This window comes from Anabas testudineus, chromosome 16 (assembly GCF_900324465.2).
Source record: "Anabas testudineus chromosome 16, fAnaTes1.2, whole genome shotgun sequence".
NCBI classification, from domain to species: domain Eukaryota; kingdom Metazoa; phylum Chordata; class Actinopteri; order Anabantiformes; family Anabantidae; genus Anabas; species Anabas testudineus.
The window spans coordinates 12,067,325-12,085,543 of NC_046625.1; the positions used below are offsets into that span (position 1 = coordinate 12,067,325).

Here is an 18,219-nt window from a genome sequence, read left to right on the forward strand (position 1 = left end):
TTTGTTATGTCAGCTATTTTTTCTATTACATCATTTGATTTTTAATGTATGTTTTTTCTTAGATCTGTCAGGTAAAATGTTCACCTTCCCAAAAGCAACCAACACAGCTCATGTCAGGATAACTCCATCAAGAGAGGAGCTTAGTGCTGTGACAGTCTGTCTCAGGTAATGCTGAATGTGCAGAATAGTATAATGTACTTTACCTCTCACAATGAAAACAAAAACATCCTGCATGACGATTTCTTTGTTATGTCTACAGGTTCTTTACAGACCTGCATAGAGACTACTCCATTTTCTCTTTGGCCACACCCTCTTTTGACAATGACTTCCTGATTTTCAAAACGGAAAATGGTGCCACTGAATTTATTATAAGGAATAAGATAGCTGATTTTTTAGGACATGAGTATGGGGTGGATGTGTGACACTCTATTTGTCCCACATAGTATTCTATTGTGTTTGTTTTGTGAACATGGAAAGTGTATAAAAACCCATAATGAGCAGTGATAACACTGAAAATGGATAAAGTGTACAGTATTAAGTGACAAAGTTGTATGAATAGGTGTGTGTAAATAAAGATAATGGTGGAGAGCTCAGCGAAGGAAAGCCACGTCTCCCTGTCTCCTTAATTCTTTCCTGTATGTCAGGATATGTATAGCTGATTACAGGTGCTGCAACCTGGTACCTGTAACACAGACAAAAGGCTGTGAAAACCTACCTGGGGGGTGTTCCCCAAATATAAAAACCCTGATCTTCCCTTTGTTCAGGGTCTTTCTTCATCCTGACTGCTTGTGTGTTGATCGACCCTTCTTTGCAAAGAAATAAAACCTTGTCGGCCGGCAGAAGTCTCTATTTCATTATTCACCAGCAGAGAAAATTTCCACAACACAGGACAACTCGTGATCTATTTTTAATTGTGTATCTTCTGTGTTTGCATCAGATGGCGTTGGTCCTTCTATTGGTGATGCTGACAGCATGTGCTGCTGTTCCTCAAGGTATAAACAAATAACTTTATTTTAAGATATATTACCAAAAGAAGACCTCACAATAAAGATGCATGCAAGTGTAGGCCTATTGACTTTTTTATTTTGATAAAAGCCGTTGTTAGCAAAAGGCTAATGCATTAGACAACATTTAATTAGTCAGTTACAGACAGTTACCTTACTGTATGTACAAAGACATGGAAGATGTTCATGAACAGACAACAGGTGATCAAACTACGGCAGACACAAAATTCAATACAGTGAGAGTTATGTGGTAACCAATAACATTTGATGCACGTTACAAAATGATTGTGTTTTGTTGGTAAAAGTTTTTTGGCGTTTATTATTAGTTACACATTTCATGTTTTTTCCAGTTATTTCATATATTGCTTTAGTTTAGCAAGTGTCAAAACATCATTTTATATCATATATTTTTGTGTCAGCGATTTTTTCTATTGCATCATTTCATTATTGAATTGTATTTTTTTCTTAGATCTGTCAGGTAAAATGTTCACCTTCCCAGAAGTAACCAACACAGCTCATGTCAGGATAACTACATCAAGACAGGAGTTCAGTGCTGTGACAGTCTGTCTCAGGTAATGCTGAATATGCAGAATAGAAGAATGTACTGTATCTCTCACAATGAAAACAAAAGCGTCCTGCATGACGACTTCTTTTTAATGTCTACAGGTTCTTTACAGACCTGCATAATAGAGACTACTCAATTTTCTCTTTGGCCACACCCTCTTTTGACAATGACTTCCTGATTTTCAAAAAGGAAAATGGTGTTACTGAACTCAATATAAGGAATAAGATAGCTGAATTTGTAGGACAGGAGTACGGGCTGAATGTGTGGCACTCTATTTGTACCACATGGGACTCTGCATCAGGACTGGGACAGGTGTGGTTTGATGGAAACCCTTCAAGCAGGAAACTCATCAGCTCAGGAACCAACATAAAGGGATCCATTCTGATTGTTTTAGGACAGGTACACTTTTTAATATTTGATATTTTGAAATGATTCTCATTTGCTTTTTTGTGAAACGAGGGATGAGTTTAAATCCAACTATGTAGCTAAAATCAGCAGAAAGTTATCTAAGTTAACTGCTTTAGCTTTACTAATCTAAGCCCCCAAACATGGTTTACACAAGGACACAAATACTTTGTGCTATACATGATCTGTTACACGTGCTGTGAAGTTTATGAACATGTAACTTGACAAATCGTAACGCAACACAAGCTCTAGCTTGAGTGAGAGCATTGCCTGAACGTGCACTATAGCAAGAAACAAGGAAGGATCTCTGACCCCATCTATTTGTGTTAATGTCTAGTCAAAATAACTGCTGATTCAACAAAATCATAGCGGAACATGTCCATATACATCATTATATATATGATTCTTCATCATCTTTACAATTTCAAAATCAAATGCATTTGTGCACTTGGTTGAACCATGTTTGGGGGCTAAGTCTTAGCAGGAGTGAGTAGAAGTTTAGTTCCCCAGGTGTCAAACCATTTATTTAATTGTCTTCCAAAACATACATACCATAATAAATGTGGCATATTACCATAAAGCTGTGATCTAACATTTCTATCAATTTACAGGAGCAGGATTCCCATGGTGGAGCGTTTGACACCAACCAGTGTTTTGTTGGCATGATGTCTGACGTCCACATGTGGGACTACACCCTGTCCCCCTGTGAGATCCAGCACTATATGTCTGATCTCACCTTCACACCAGGAAATGTGCTCAACTGGAAGGCTCTGGACTTTCAGATTACAGGAAGAGTGCTGACAGAAGATAAACAAAAGGCCGGCCTCTAAACTTTTGTAAGACTATCAGTGTCATACAACATTGAAAAAGGCTTTGAAAAGAAAAAAAATCTTTGTCAGATCATTGGAAAAAAATAAAAAATAAAAAAAAATAAATCTGTTCATGTGATCAAATCCAGCAATTGTTTACATAATGAAAGCTAATCTTAGCACCAAAGCTTGTAAAAGGGAAATCTGCTGAAGAATATAAAAATAAATAAATAAAGATATTACGCACTCAATGTGAATGTTCTTCAATGTCTGGAAATGTAGCAATAGTAACTACGGTTTAATTTACACCTTCTGTATTCATTTCTCAGTTACCTTCCAGTGATTTATTCCTACCCAAGAGTCAAGTTGTGTTGTTATTGATACCGTCTGTAATCCAACATTTAGCTAATCTTAATAGTGGAAGTTTGAAAATGTGGAAATTACAAATAAAGCATTTTATTTTAATAGCAACAATTGGGCACAATAAAACCTTTCCTGGAGGAGCAGCAGCTTGTGACTATATGACTACTACACCTGTGTTCCTCACCCCAGGTAACTCCCAATAGACTACTTCCATTTTAAAAAGTTATTTTTTATTGTAATTAAAAGAGTTAACTTTCAAGCCTCAACTACCTCATTGTCAGGTACAGATGCATCCTGTACCCAGTGTCAGCAGAGCTGCAAGTCAAGTTTAGTCCTTCGTTAGTCTGTCTGTCAGGAATCACTCTGTTCGCTGCTTGTTTCACCCCGGACTATACCTCTGTTTGTTGGTCTCTGTTCCTGTCTGTAAGTTTTGTAGTGTTCTGTACCTGCCTTTTCGTTCTTACTTTGTATTGTTTGGTTCGTATTTTTGTTGACGTCTTCCTGCCTTAGGCAGTGAGTTTTGTTTCTAACTTTGTATTTCTTATTAGTGAGTTATAGTTTATTTTTTTTGTGTGTTGGTTTATTAGTTCGTATTTTTGCCTGCGTCACTGCAGCGTTTTGTGTTTTTACTTTGCTCCATTTATTATCGTGCTTGTCTAGTTTTTCCTTGTCTTGTTTGGTTCCCCGTGTCCCCGTTTTTGACCGGGTGTTTAGTTAGTAAACTCTTTTTGTTCGTAATCGTTTGTCCCATCAGTTTGTAACAGTTTAACTATATATTTCAAATGTGAGCGAGCTGTAAAATGAAGCCTTTTATTAATGGGACATTGTTGAAGTTAGGTAATAAGTCATCTCCATTTATAGACAATGTGTCCTGACTGTTGACTGATGAAAATCTTAACTCTTTGAGATTACTCTGTAACACTTTTCAACAACATACTGATCAATAATTCTTGATCATAGTTCTTCTGAGTCCTCTGTTTTGTGAAGCATGGCTCAGATCAGCTGATGACACCATCACTCTGTATGTTTGTGCTTAATAAAGACATGAAAGCTCATGACTGTGTTTACTCAGCTTAATATTCTTCATATTTATCAATATGTGAAATTTTGGTGAAGATCAGATCCCATTTCATGACCAGTTCATGCATAAGTTCAAATGTCCAAGTGTTAAGAAATCACACACAGCTATGTGGACATTCGATTGTTAGTGTGATTCATTCTGTGCTGCCAGATGTTGCTGGTTTCTCAATCAGTTGTGGTGTTTCTCTTCCTAATTTAATAGGGTGTAAGAAATGTCAGGTTTAGATTGTTACTTTGTCCATGGTCCTTTGTAGCTTTATTTCAAAATGGATTTTAGAAACAATTTCAACAATATATATCAAAGCAGTTGCCTGGTGAGTTTGCAACTATTTGGCAATAAGTAGGCAGTCAAGATAAATAAACAAGTTCAAGGTACAGGGAAAGCGAAAATCAAACATGCTCTCTACTGTTTGTAATGTTTGTTCATGCTGTTAAGTTTTACACCCATCTCTAAGGTTGGCGATGAGCAAATAACACTCACCATTAACAGCTCCCTCTTCTTATTTCTAATGAATCAATTAAGTTTTACATGCAGAATGGAAACTAGAAACCTTTTTCTAAGTAATGTCAGTGTTTTTTTGTTTGTTTTTTTTGTTTGTTTTTTTTATAAGTTTACATTAAACTATGAGTTTATACATCTTTAGAGTGACTGTCATATCTCTCTAATCATTATCAGTGACCCTTAAGTATTGCATAAAATTAAACTGGCCTTCAAATTTAACTAAAATGACCGTGTCTCATACATGTACCTTTACCTGTATCACTGCTTGATGACTCATGGAAATGTATCCTATAGTTGTAGAAGTGAGTCTTGATCAAGGTGGAGTACCATTGTAATTTTCATAGGCATTGCTACTAGCATGGTTAAATTGTACCCATGTTAAACTGCAGAAGATCTTTAGCCTTTCTCATAATTTTTTTGTTCTGTTACAATGGCTAAGTAGTTCAGTTGGTGAGTGTAATGTAATTGTAGTTATAAAAGATTTCTAACTCTGTTATCTATATTGTAGCAGGACAACTCCTAATGTATTTTCAATTGTGAATGTTCTGTGTTTGCATCAGATGACGTTGGTCCTTCTATTGGTGATGCTGACAGCATGTGCTGCTGTTCCTCAAGGTATAAACAAATAACTTTATTTTAAGATATACTACCAAAAGAAGACCTCACAATAAAGATGCATGCAAGTGTACTGACTTTATTATTTTAATAAAAGCCGTTATTAAAAAATGGCCAATGCATCAGACAACATTTAATTAGTCAGTTAGAGACAGTTACCTTACTGTATGTACAAAGACATGGAAGACGTTCATGAACAGACAACAGGTGATCAAATTGATTATTGAATGTATCTCTTGCTTAGATCTGTCAGGTAAAATGTTCACCTTCCCAGAAGCAACGAACACAGCTCATGTCAGGATAACTACATCAAGACAGGAGTTCAGTGCTGTGACAGTCTGTCTCAGGTAATGCTGAATATGAAGAATAGAAGAATGTACTGTATCTCTCACAATGAAAAGTGTCCTGCATGACAACTTCTTTGTAATGTCAAGAGGTTCTTTACAGACCTGCGTAGAGGCTGCTCCATTTTCTCTTTGGCCACACCCTCTACTGACAATGACTTCCTGATTTCCAAAAAAGAAATTGGTGTTACTGCAATCTATACAAGGAATAAGTTAGCTGAATTTGTAGGACAGGAGTACAAGCTGAATGTGTGGCACTCTATTTGTTCCACATGGGACTCTGCATCAGGACTGGGGCAACTGTGGTTTGATGGAAACCCTTCAAGCAGGAAATTCATCAGCTCAGAATCCAACATCAGGGGAACCATTGTAATTGTTTTAGGACAGGTACACTTTTTAATGTTTGATATTTTGAAATGATTCTCATTTGCTTTTTTGCATGATCTGTTTTATGTGCTGTTACCTTTATGAACATGTAACTTAACAAATCCTAAAGTGACACAAGCTCTAGCTTGAGGGAGAGCATTGCCTGAATGTGCACTATATCATGAAACAAGGAAGGATCTCTGACCCCATCTGTTTGTGTTAACGTCCGGTCAAAATGACTGCTGATTCAACAACGTTATAGATGAACATATCATGATTATTATATTTATGATTCTTCATCATATTAACAATTTCTAAATTAAGAATACAACTAAAACTGAAATAGCTTTTTGTCTTCTGTCTGTGCTATAAGCAGTCTGCAATGCACATCCCTATAAAGACACCATATTCGCTTATTGTAGTCATGGAAATGCTTTAAGACTTCAGCAGCCTATATGTCCACAGATACCTTAGCCTGCACATTGAGTATGTTCACTGAGAGCATACAGGTACATTAGTGCCAGATGAGCATTGTGGTCTGCATTTGTGCACTTGGTTGAACCATGTTTGGGGGCTAAGTCTTAGTGAGTAGAAGTGCAGTTCCTCAAGTGTCAAACCATTTATTTAATTCTTTTCCAAAACTGACTTTGCAATTTGTTGTATAAAGGATACATGTCATAAAAAATGTGACATATTACCATAAAGCTGTGATCTAACATTTCTATCAATTCACAGGAGCAGGATTCCCATGGTGGAGCGTTTGACACCAACCAGTGTTTTGTTGGCATGATGTCTGACGTCCACATGTGGGACTACACCCTGTCCCCCTGTGAGATCCAGCGCTATATGTCTGATCTCACCTTCACAACAGGAAATGTGCTCAACTGGGAGGCTCTGGACTTTCAGATTACAGGAAGAGTGCTGACAGAAGATAAACAAAAGACCTGTCGCTAAGCTAACTAAGACTATCAGTGAAAGTTAAATCTGCTGAAGAAAATAAACAAAAAAAAAAACAAAACAAAACAAAAAAACATATCACACACTGAATATGATGAAATGTAGTTTAATGTACCCCTTCTGTATTCATTTCTCACCTTCCAGCAATTTATTCCTACCCAAGAGTCAAGTTGTGTTGTTATTGATACCGTCTGTAATCCAACATTTAGCTAATCTTAATAGTGGAAGTTTGAAAATGTGGAAATTACAAATAAAACATTTGATTTCAACAATTCCTCCTGGAAGAGCAGCAACTTGTGACTATATGACTACTACACCTGTGTTCTTCACCTCAGTTATCTCCCAATAGACTACTTCCATTTTAAAAAGTTATTTTTCATTGTAATTAAAAAATTTTACTTTCAAGCCCCAACTACCTCATTATCGTGTACAGTAGCATCCTGTACCCAGTGTCAACAGAGCTGCAAGCCAAGTCTAGTCCTGTCCTGACGACCTCAGCTCAAGGCAGATTATTTTTCTACAGTTAATCTATAGTTCAAACTTCTTTAGACACAGAAACTATTTGATATTTTTGGAAACTAACTTTCACTGCATCCAGGATTGTAATCCTGGATAGCACCAGCTAGAATTTCTTTCAAAACTGTGTTTTGTAAAATACATGTAAAGTACATGTAAAGTACATTTTTATACTGTGTCTAGTTATGTGGCATTTTATGCACATTCATATACTATACAGTATATGCTTTCTAACACATGCATTGTAGCACCACTGCTCATAGAGGCAGTTTTATCAGGCTACACATAATTTAACAATGCAGACGTTGTACTGATAGAGTGTTCAGCACTGCTCCTGTCAATTGGGAAGTATCGGGCAAGTCTGAAATACCTCCTGAGCCCTGATGGGGCAGTGACAAGAAGCCTTGTTGATTTCTTCTCTGTAAGTCCTGGAGAAAAATCATATTTTTATAAAACTGTATGTAGGCTAGATGGTTATTCTTCTTTGACATCCAGTTTCACTTTCATTTAATATCCACCTACCTAAACATGTTTTTCAGTCCCCATTAACTGTTAAACTGTAACAGCTGTTCTTCCTAGCCTAACAAATACGTTAACACATAAACAAATATAGGTATGGCGAGTATTAAAACAACAAAACAAAACAAGTTCAGTGATGTTTGATACAATCATTAATAGTATAGCAGCATAAAAACTATGCAGTGTCCAAATAAGCATATGATATAAATCAACATGAAAATAATCTTATAGTTATACTAATTTATCACAATAACCATTTTTACATTCATCAACAATCCCTGACAAAAAACATTAATCCAACCATAAACCACATCAGTCCTGATGTGACTTCACTGAATTCAAGCTCAGTGGCTAGTGTACATTTCTCCTTCTTCATGCCTTATCTTTGGTTTTACTTTTATGACTCCATTCTTGGTCCTAAGTCTGTTTTATGTGTGGCTTAGTTGTCTTACTCAGAGGTGCTCACTATTACATGTAATACAAAAATAACTACAGTTAATGCAAACTGTTTAAAATAAAATATCGTATTTTTACTTTACACTAATAAAAATGAAAAAGGATGTTGTTTACTTCTTAAGAAAATACCCCTTTCATTGTCCCTACACACACTACCACTACTAACATATGCTGACATTTATAATTGTATTTGTTATGTTTTGCTGCCTTTTCAGTGCATGCTCATGTAAAGTTTATAAGTCATTGTCATTGGGTCAAAAACATTTTGTAATTTTAATCTAAATTTTGTGTCATAATTTACCTTTAACGTGAACCATAAAAGCTCAGACCTCATAATTATATTAGGATTATAACAATACTCTGAGCAGCACGGCTGTAGCTACATACAAAGTCTGCAGGTCTAAAGACACCAACAAATCACTCACTTAACATGTGTGGTTGTTGTGCTTTCATCTCAGGCTCCTGACAATAAATGCCTCTGAATAATAGGAGCTTTAACAGAAACTTGACTTATGCTAAACAGCTTTCTTCTGACATTCCTGCTGAATCAATTAAGCATTATGTGCTGCGTGGGAACTCAGAAAAAGAAAACCCTTGTGGTAAGCTAGCAGGACTGACGCAATGGAGGGCAACCTTTACCTCAACAGACGGGGAGATTGGGAGTTTAAATGTAATGTAAAAGTCTGATTCACTGGACAATGAGGAACACTGTCGGTTCACATGCATTTCCCCCCCCCCTTGATGTCCTGGGTCATTGTGCATGTACCCCGTGCTGTGCTGACTTATGCAAACGCTGGCTTTGGGCTTTCTGACCTGGGAAAAGACACAGTAAGTCAGGATTTGTCATGTTTTCTCTGAATTTGTGGAGTTCACAGGATACAGAAATGTGCATTAGGAATTTAATTTAACAATACATTAAATTAGAAAAGGTTTAGGAAACGTTCTGGAGTCCGATCTTTAAAAAAAAATCCTAAGAACTGATTCTTTCAAAACAATGTATTTAGATAGATACAACAATTCACATCAATTTGAGGTTGTCGGAAGTCTGCACAGCGTTGCATTACCCTAAAAGAAACTTCAAAATAGACAAGACAAAATCTTAAAGCCCAAGTATTTTCTGACTGAAATCGTAACATTAATATAATGTTTAAAACTGCACCAGCTCCTCCACAGCTCCCGTAAAAGATCCTCTTCTGTAAACTCTAAAAGGGCTCCACAGTATTTGAATTTACCCACGATTTCAGCTGTTTATTTAAGCTCATATAGAGTCAAATCTTCATGGCTGGACACATATAATCTTATTATGGGTTTCGAGATTATGTGAAATTAAACATGGGTGGAAATTATAAATGTAGGCTAGTTAGTTTCCCAGCTTTTCTGCACATTGCTATAACTTAAGCCTTTCCTGGGGCCATATTGGAAAACTCTATCACATTCATACATCTCCCTGCACACACACACACGCACACACACACACACACACACACACACACACACCCCAACAGCAGGAAATCAGCTAAAATCAACAGCAGTTCTTTGCTAATGGGGGAATTATACAATGCGAGAGGGTGTAAGGGATTGCAGATTGTGTGTGCAGATAATGTTTTTAGATGCCAGATAACAGGATGTCTCTGAGTAAATGTTCTGCTCTGGGCAGAAAAGGCGGCGAATATTTCTCTTGTAGCACCAGACTCTGTCATAGCGACATCTGCTCCACCCTCCTCTTCTTCTGTCTCTGTATCATCTGATCATTAGTGTTGTGCACACTGTACTAACCTCTCCTGTTGTTCCACATCTGTCATTCTGCACCTCTCCACCAGCCATCAGTGTTGAGTTTCCCACCTAATTAAGTCACCTGCTGCTACTTATCTGCTTTCAGTGTATTTTGAGGGCACCTCTTGGCCAGTCTCGGCCAAACTGTGTATGTTTTTGTTGCGCCTCTTCATGTCCTGAGGACTATTATCCAATTGCTGTAGCCTTTAATTAGTTGTTGACTGTAACCCTAAGTAATGTCTAGTAAGAAATACAGTTTTTATCACACCTGTTCTGCCTGCAAAGTCTGTTTTTGGCTACCAAATGTGCACTGTTACAACATGGTGCTGGCACTTGTATGTGCATGTGTGTTAAATCTGCATATAGTAATATAATTTGCTTAACCTTGCACTCTGCTCATTGTGTATGTGCATATGTAGGTGTCTAAGTCTGTGCATTTGCATGCCCTTGAGAGGGGAGCAGGTTCGGCCAGCGAGGCATTTGTGTTAGAAAACAGGGAGATCAATAACATCCTGAAAAGAGAGCAACCTCAGGGATACAATTGTAACACTTAAAGGGAAAGGGGAGAGCAACAGAAGAACTGAAACTATTGCCTACGTTTTTCAAAACAATGGATTTCAGCAGAGAATATAAATCTATTTTTTTCCACATAAAATCTGTTTGTTTGTTTGTTGTTTGCTTTTTTAAACTGAGAGGAAAAAGACATTAAAAACATTCACATCTATAGAGACCTGTTCATTTGGCTGAAATAAATAACTGTTTTGCACATTTGAGAGTAGGCAGTGCTGACTGATCAAGCGGCACCATCACACACCAACTGAGCATGGACAAAATTATCTTTGGGCATAATTATTCTCACATGTACCGTATCACTCATTCTACATGCTAACTTCAATAGTACATATTTAATTGTCCTAAACATTAAATATTTTGAAAAATCATAAATTCTTTCTGCAAAATCCGAATAGGAAAGGCAGTTCTTTGCTTTTTCTCTCTTGTGTATTAGATGAGATAATATGAAATATAATAGTTATGTGGCTGGAGCCAGCAGTTAAAGACTGAAAGGTGTATGTTTCTACTTGTACTTCAGAATTAAAGACTAATTGACACATGAATTATGTATCTGGCTTTCCATAATGAATAGTTGGTAACTGAAGCACACATAGCTGACATCCTGCATTTCAGAATTTCAGTGGATAAATACTAGTGTAGTTTAATAAAAATACTCTATAATTACAAATAAAACCATCACACTTAAAAGCTTGTATTTCCGTGGTGTTGTTATGATTGTCTGTATAGTTTCTGTTCTTGTGGAATCATCAAGTGTTACAATAAGCTAAAAATACAAATTGTTTCACCGCCGTACCAGCATAATTGCTTTTGTAGCAACAGCGGCCTTTGAGGCTCAGTTATTGTTAATTACTTGGATAATGTGCTTTCATTTACATTTTTCGAATTTGGCTGCTGATGTTCTCATATACAGTGACTTACAATAACTGCATGCAGCTCAATATGGAAACGGTCACATTAATGTGGTGCAGTGATGAACTGTGTCCCTTTAATGGTAATCAGAGATGAGCAAAGCCTTCTGTTGTGAGAATTAACATTTATATTCAAAAATTTACATTTCTCTCTTGACGATTGTGCAACAATAAAAAAAATACTGTTTATGTAAATTGATATCCATCATTTTATGTCTTTCACAACTCTTGTCATCAGATCATAAGGATTTTCTTGACCTAGACCTCTGTCTCTGCATCTCATTCCCTATCTGAGGTCTACCTATGGACCTGACCTTTACACAAATGGACCTGTGACCTGTATTAACAATATTCTAGCTGGGGATTATACCAGGTACCATAATTCTATTTAATGAATAACTTAACATTTAAAATCCTCGGCTAAAGTCAGCCCAGTTTTCACTGTGTGCCTTTGTTAGGCAGTTAGTTAACTAGGCTCTGGGGATATGAGTTCCAGTGACATATTGTGTCATTGGCGCAGTTTAATAACTCGCAACTCGAAACTCGAAAACTTGCAAACTCTAAATATAGATTACCACAAAGATCATCAAAATCAAAATGTGTAGTAGCAGAAAGTAAGCATGCTAACAACTCAAACCCACACTCAAACATTCAGGTAAAACACTGTACATTTTCGGACACTCTGACATGAACGAAGCTAAACTCCATCAAGTTGAGAAAATGTCCCTCTGAGGGCAGAAGTTGATCTCAACAGGACATGAAAACACTTACAGTAACATACAATAGGTATGTAATAATCTCCAGCGTAAAGATAGTTAACCAGCTTGCTGTACCTCATCCGCCAGATGAGTTAGTGTCTGACAGCATTGCAAATAGGAATGATGAATGTGTAGATGGCATGGAAGCAAACCCCAGTGCAGCCAGACCCATCTGCTTCCTGCACAGCATCCAGCCATCCAGCCAATTTCTGAAGCGAATAGAAAATGCAAAACTGAGCTAGGCATTTACACTCCAAAAGTGACACATTTCACAACAAATTGCACAGGTAGCGAACATTTTAGTCATTTGCATTTGAAGTACTACTTCTACATCTAGTGGAGTTTTTTTTTTTTTTTAGGCAAGCACTAGCACTTTTAGTTGTGTATTGAGTTTGTGTAGTTCTTCCATTTCTACTTCGATAACATATCTAATGAGTAGGTACACTGTAATAGAAGTGAGAAGAAGAAAGCAGTGTGGAAAACGGCCATGCATAAAGGTCACCTCCACTCTGGGAACTGCAGCGGAGGAAAGTGTTAAAGGACAACGTAATATTACAAATATTATAATTGTTGAATGTTATCTTCAGTAAATACTGTGAAAAAAGTATCTCTCATTATTTTCTGATGTTCATGCCCTGTCTTTGCCACTCGTTATACAGGTTTATATATAATGCATGCTAATTGATGGCATGTATTGTACACAAGTGTTAGCAAACATTATTTAAACACAAGCAAACAATGTATGTGAGATTTACCCCAATTAAACAGCACAAGTCAATGTCTTCTGTGTATGGAACAGAAGAATAAGCAGACAATACTCCCACCTTTAATCATGTATTCAGTCAGTAATTTCAAAAAACGGATACACGTTCAAAAATAGAAACTTTCCTTCTTATGTATTTTGGTATGCTTTTGTTTTCCAGTTGCAAATAATTGCTCTAAGATTATTAGATGATTCAGCAGTCCTGTGTGAAATATCTAGTGCATGACTGCAGCATGTACACCTATAGAGTCTGTCTCCCCTGTGCTGTTTCAGCCCCTGGAAGTGTACAGTATGACTGTGTAAAGATGCATTCATAGTCTCTCTGTATATGCTGTTCAATATGTAATCCCATTTTTAGATCTCACCATGCTGAAGCTTATCACCACACTCAACGCTCTGCGATAAGATGATTAAGTTGTTTGTAAAGGGAAAAAAATGAATCCCACAAAAGGGAGAGAGGTAGAGGAAGTGTTAGAGAGAGAGCGGTTTGACAGGCATATAGTGAAGTCAGTAGGATTGAGCAGTTTCCCCCAGGTGTGTGTATAAGTGGACTGGGCAGCCAGCCATGTCTCCCTACATTACTGCACCTGTAACAGCAGGGGAGGGCCGACAGACTAAATCTCCATCTGAATGTAAATGTGACAGCGCCACAGCCCCGCTGTGGATCTAATCAAATTGCCAGCCGGGGGAATAGTGCGGACCTACAAGCATGTGCGTGTGGACATATAGTGTACCTACAGATGCACTGATGAAGACACACACATTGAAACGCAGCGTCCCTGTTCTCTCCAAGCTACCTGTTCTCAAAGAAAATAGAGCACTGCAGTGCTATGTGTATTTACGTGTGAGCATGTGTTTGTATGGGGGCTTGTTTGAGTTGAAGAGGATTCGAGGCAGATTCAGGTTTGGTCTCCAGGGGTTCCAGCATGTTTGTGTTTTCTCTTTGTAGCTGAAGCAGAAGCCGCAATAAACACTGGTCTTTTGACTTTGTATCATAAAGCGTGTTTGTTTGTGTGTTTATAAAACCACTGTCCTCATTTTCTCGTGCGCTGTTTTTGGAAAGACATCCAAATCAATAATCTGCAGCAACAGCAGTGAAATCAATCCCCGTCCTAAATTTTGCATGGTCTAAGGTGAAGCAGTCATCTCCTGCTATTAACATGCGTGCGAATCGCTTTTTTTCCTGTGCACTCGAAAGCGGTTATTGTTGCCTGGTTTGCAGTCAAACATGTCTCATCATGAAAAGATCAAGTTGGTAATCTCCCCTCCTGCTACTGTTCTGTCTTTGAATCTTTCCTCTTGTCAGCTAAAGCTTTCCTTAAGGCTCAGAATCTTCCTGGCTCTGTTTTGCCTTGATCCCACCCCACCAACATCTTTTAATAGATCCCTTACTTCCACTCAGCTCTCACCTGTTTTCCCTGCCAGAAGTCCATTCTGCGGGGCTCAGGCAGACAGCGTGTTAAGGGCCTTTCACCACAGCAGCTCCAGGGACCAGTTCTGGAGAACACACAGCAAGGACTTTGGTTGCTTTTGTTTTTGTCTGCAAACACACAGACGGGGAAAGAAGAGTCTCAAAATGAGGAGAATCAATGTTTCCACTTCAACTGAATAGACACGCAGCAGGCCGTCCTGCCAAGGGAGCTGCAGCCCTGCAACATTTTTTTTTATTTCTTTCGGATTTAGCAAAGAGTTTGGATGTCTCATGCTCTAAGTGCTGTTTAGAAACACTTTCTCAGAAATATGTTATTCTCACAGATAAGACATCAAGCATTTAAAAAAGTGGCACCCACTGTTGTTCCTATATTTAGGAACGAGGTGCCCTCTCATTCATCTACATGTTTTCACAGGAGTCTGTTTCCTCTACAGATATGCAGCATTGGCTACATTACTTTCTTTAGGTTCTTAATGAGGTCCATAAGCGTTTTGTAATCAACCTACAAGCGTAAAAAAAAAATGAAGCTAAAGAAAAAATGTTAAATTGCCTCAATTAACTCTCATCTGTTAGAATAAAAAGAGAAAGTGTGTTAATTCAGAAATTAGAAAAATGTGTGAACACATCAGGCTGTTATGGCAATTACACACACAGTCTGTAAAAGCAACCTGAAAAATGCGTATTATGCTCAGAACACACACATTTTTTGTGTAACAGAGTGAATTGGTGTAAATAATGATGTGGAGTCAGTAATTAGAAATACAGTAATTTATACCTGAGTTTACTGGGAAGGGCCAAGTAAATTGTAATGCTAGAGATAAATTATATATATATATATATAATTTATCTCTAGCATTGCAATTAATAGTCAAGCATTACTTTGAGTAGTCAGGAACAAGTATGTTTTTGTTAATTAGGTGTTACTGTCGGAGTTGTACATTATTAATACTCAGAACTGTGTACTGTACCTTGCTCTGTACAGATTCAAAAATCAAACTTTGTGTTGACCACTGCACTGTGAGGCTCTTTACGCACTCTGCTCACCAAAACACATTCATAACACACACAAATACGAGCTGCATGCAAACACCTTCCTGAACATTTTGAAAAACTCCACATGGTACCTAAACTCCCCAAGGAGCGAGAAGCCACCAGCTGTGCGGTCTGCCGCTGCCGTACACCACATCATAACCATTTTGGAGCAGACGTCAGCCCAGAGCCTGCTCTGAGTTCCCCGTCCCAAAGACACACAACAGCTCTGGCTCAGGGGGGAAGCTGTAGCGACACAACGTCAGGCTTTATCTCCTCTGACACACCACTCACCACTGTCTTGTACACACACTGAGCAGTGTTCCCTGCTGTGCAGTTAGGGTTGGGAAATCTCACACGTATACTGGTCGTCCCTCTTTGTCGAACACAACCACATTTGATTCTTAATCCATTTATTTTGCCTGCTGTAATAGGATTTGTTTATTACACCTGTAATCCCAATACGTTTGTGTATTTGTTATTATGAGACATCACGTTGTCCAACAGTTATTAAAGTGTATTAATTTAGTCTTTTAATTGCTCGGAATCAGTTGTATTTGGAACCGTCTGTGCTGTAAAGACGTAATATTAACCTTAGATTCCCATTTTTTAACATTTTTATCGCTTCTTAGAAGCACAGACTGCTTTAAAGGCAATATCTAGTTCAGCCAGAATTTGACTTTCACATTTGAGAGAGGAAAAAAAAAAAAAATCTTGCTGCTGCTTTCCAGGGCTGCCTTATTCTATTTCTTCTGTTTCCACACTAGACACGGTGCCATGTGGGAGATCCCGGCCCACAGATTCATTATCATTTCAAAACCCACTGTTCCAACCAAATGACTGGGAAGAGAATTTGTATAAATTTAGTGCTCATGTCCCCATGGCTAAAACATCTGCAAAGTTGTGACACGAACAGACTCAACGGAGCAGAAATGAAGCATGGCACATATGCAAGTGTTTTGTGTGTGTGTGTGTGTGTGACTGCTTTGAGTGCGTGGTATTGTTAGCAAGTGTTTCGATGGCGTATCGGAGCGTGCCCATGCATGTGAGCGTGTGCACTGAAATGGGTCAGGGTGATCCGAGCTGAACAGAGTCTCAGCTGTGATCCGCAGCACCTGGGGAGTTGACTCTGCAGACGGGGCGACTACCTGGCAGTGGAGATGACACACAGCATCACATCAACTTTCCTGAGTATTTGCACAAAACGGCGCTTCCCACCATAAAAGCAGCCTCATTGAAATCACAATGTGCATATACATAGCTGGTGATATTTATGGCAGTGAAGCAGCACGTTACCTCAGGAGCTTTTACAGTCAAGTCCATAACTAAAGCATTAATGTCTACCTAGGGGGATATCGCAGCAAAATGAGAAATCATTTTATGCCTAACCTTTAAGGCATCCATTCACTTGTAGCACTGTTAGAATGGACCTGATAGGAGATACACTCCGATGACTCATTTACTAGCTCTGCCTGCAGGACATTTCTCTATTCCTCTCCTTTTCTCTCTCAGCCCAAAATTCACTTCCTCTCTCTGTTTGCTCTCTGTGCCTTCACATCATCACTCTCCTCCACTATCTGACTTTCTTTCTTCCCCTCTCTTTACTCTCTCCCTTTATTCCTAGTGATCGCCCACCTCTCTTCAATATCCAATCTTTCTCTAAATTAACAACAACTGATTTCACTGAGTAAATTCAGCTGAAGGTGGCCGTAATGACGTTATCAGGGGTCTTATTCTCTGTCTGTCTGTTTAACAGAGAAGGTTACGTAAACAGCTCTTTGCTCCCAAGGTCATCAGACCCCCATCTCTTGTGCACACATATTATCGGTTGAGCACTTCTAAGGACATTTATTCCACTATTATAAGTGTTGAGATTTCAATTGGCGTTGATTTGGTGACACCTGTGGTCACTGGCAGTCACAACAACAAGGCATGGCTCTTTTTGACTAATTTTGAACAATGTTTCTTTAAGTTTCTCTAAATCCATCTTTCCGAACTGCTCCGATTCCTCTCTGTCCTCCCGCAGGCTCTTTTGAAAGGTATTTACATATGATTTGCATTCGCCTATTTGTGACCACTAATTCTTATTGGTTCAAGCTGTGACCCCCAGCCAATTGTAATACGACCTAATGAATAATGCAAATTCTCTTACGCCGTATCTTCATCACTGCACAAATAATGCTTGTCATCGGATATATGAGACAGAATCTTTAATTTCAAGTCTCTTATAGGTCATTTTCTTAGTCCTTCCTAGAGATGAATGGAGGAATGTAAGAAAAGAGCTGTCCTCTGAACTGCAGAGGTGTCAGTCAGACTTAGTTATGGTGACATTTGGAGTTTGTTTTTGTCCTTGTACGCACTGTTACCACTAAAGGTTTTATTTTCTGTCTGTCTGTACATTTGATTTTAACTAAAAACACACAATTAAAAAGTCATTTTGCTGTTTTCAGATCAGTCAAAACCACAGTGTATAAATATTCAC

The 18,219-nt window shown here is 38.1% G+C and overlaps 2 protein-coding genes across 3 annotated transcripts; both read left to right on the forward strand.

Annotated features, from left to right (window-relative positions):
• Positions 1-63: 63 nt before the first annotated feature.
• LOC113170079 (C-reactive protein-like) lies at positions 64-3,222 on the forward strand. Of its 2 annotated transcripts, XM_026371973.1 has the most exons (4): positions 938-992; positions 1,474-1,576; positions 1,671-1,968; positions 2,586-3,222. In XM_026371973.1, exons 1-4 carry the CDS (start codon positions 938-940, stop codon positions 2,802-2,804), a joined length of 675 nt encoding a protein of 224 aa, XP_026227758.1. In that variant the 3' UTR covers positions 2,805-3,222. The 2 variants fall into 2 exon arrangements, with proteins under 2 accessions (XP_026227759.1, XP_026227758.1); XM_026371974.1 differs by lacking the exons at positions 938-992; positions 1,474-1,576 and adding an exon at positions 64-165.
• Positions 3,223-3,473: 251 nt separating this feature from the next.
• On the forward strand, positions 3,474-7,341 carry LOC113170081 (C-reactive protein-like). Its single transcript, XM_026371977.1, has 5 exons — positions 3,474-3,569; positions 5,289-5,343; positions 5,588-5,690; positions 5,780-6,074; positions 6,789-7,341. The coding sequence occupies exons 2-5, from the start codon at positions 5,289-5,291 to the stop codon at positions 7,005-7,007; spliced, it is 672 nt and encodes a 223-aa protein (XP_026227762.1). The 5' UTR covers positions 3,474-3,569; the 3' UTR covers positions 7,008-7,341.
• The last annotated feature ends 10,878 nt before the right edge of the window (positions 7,342-18,219 follow it).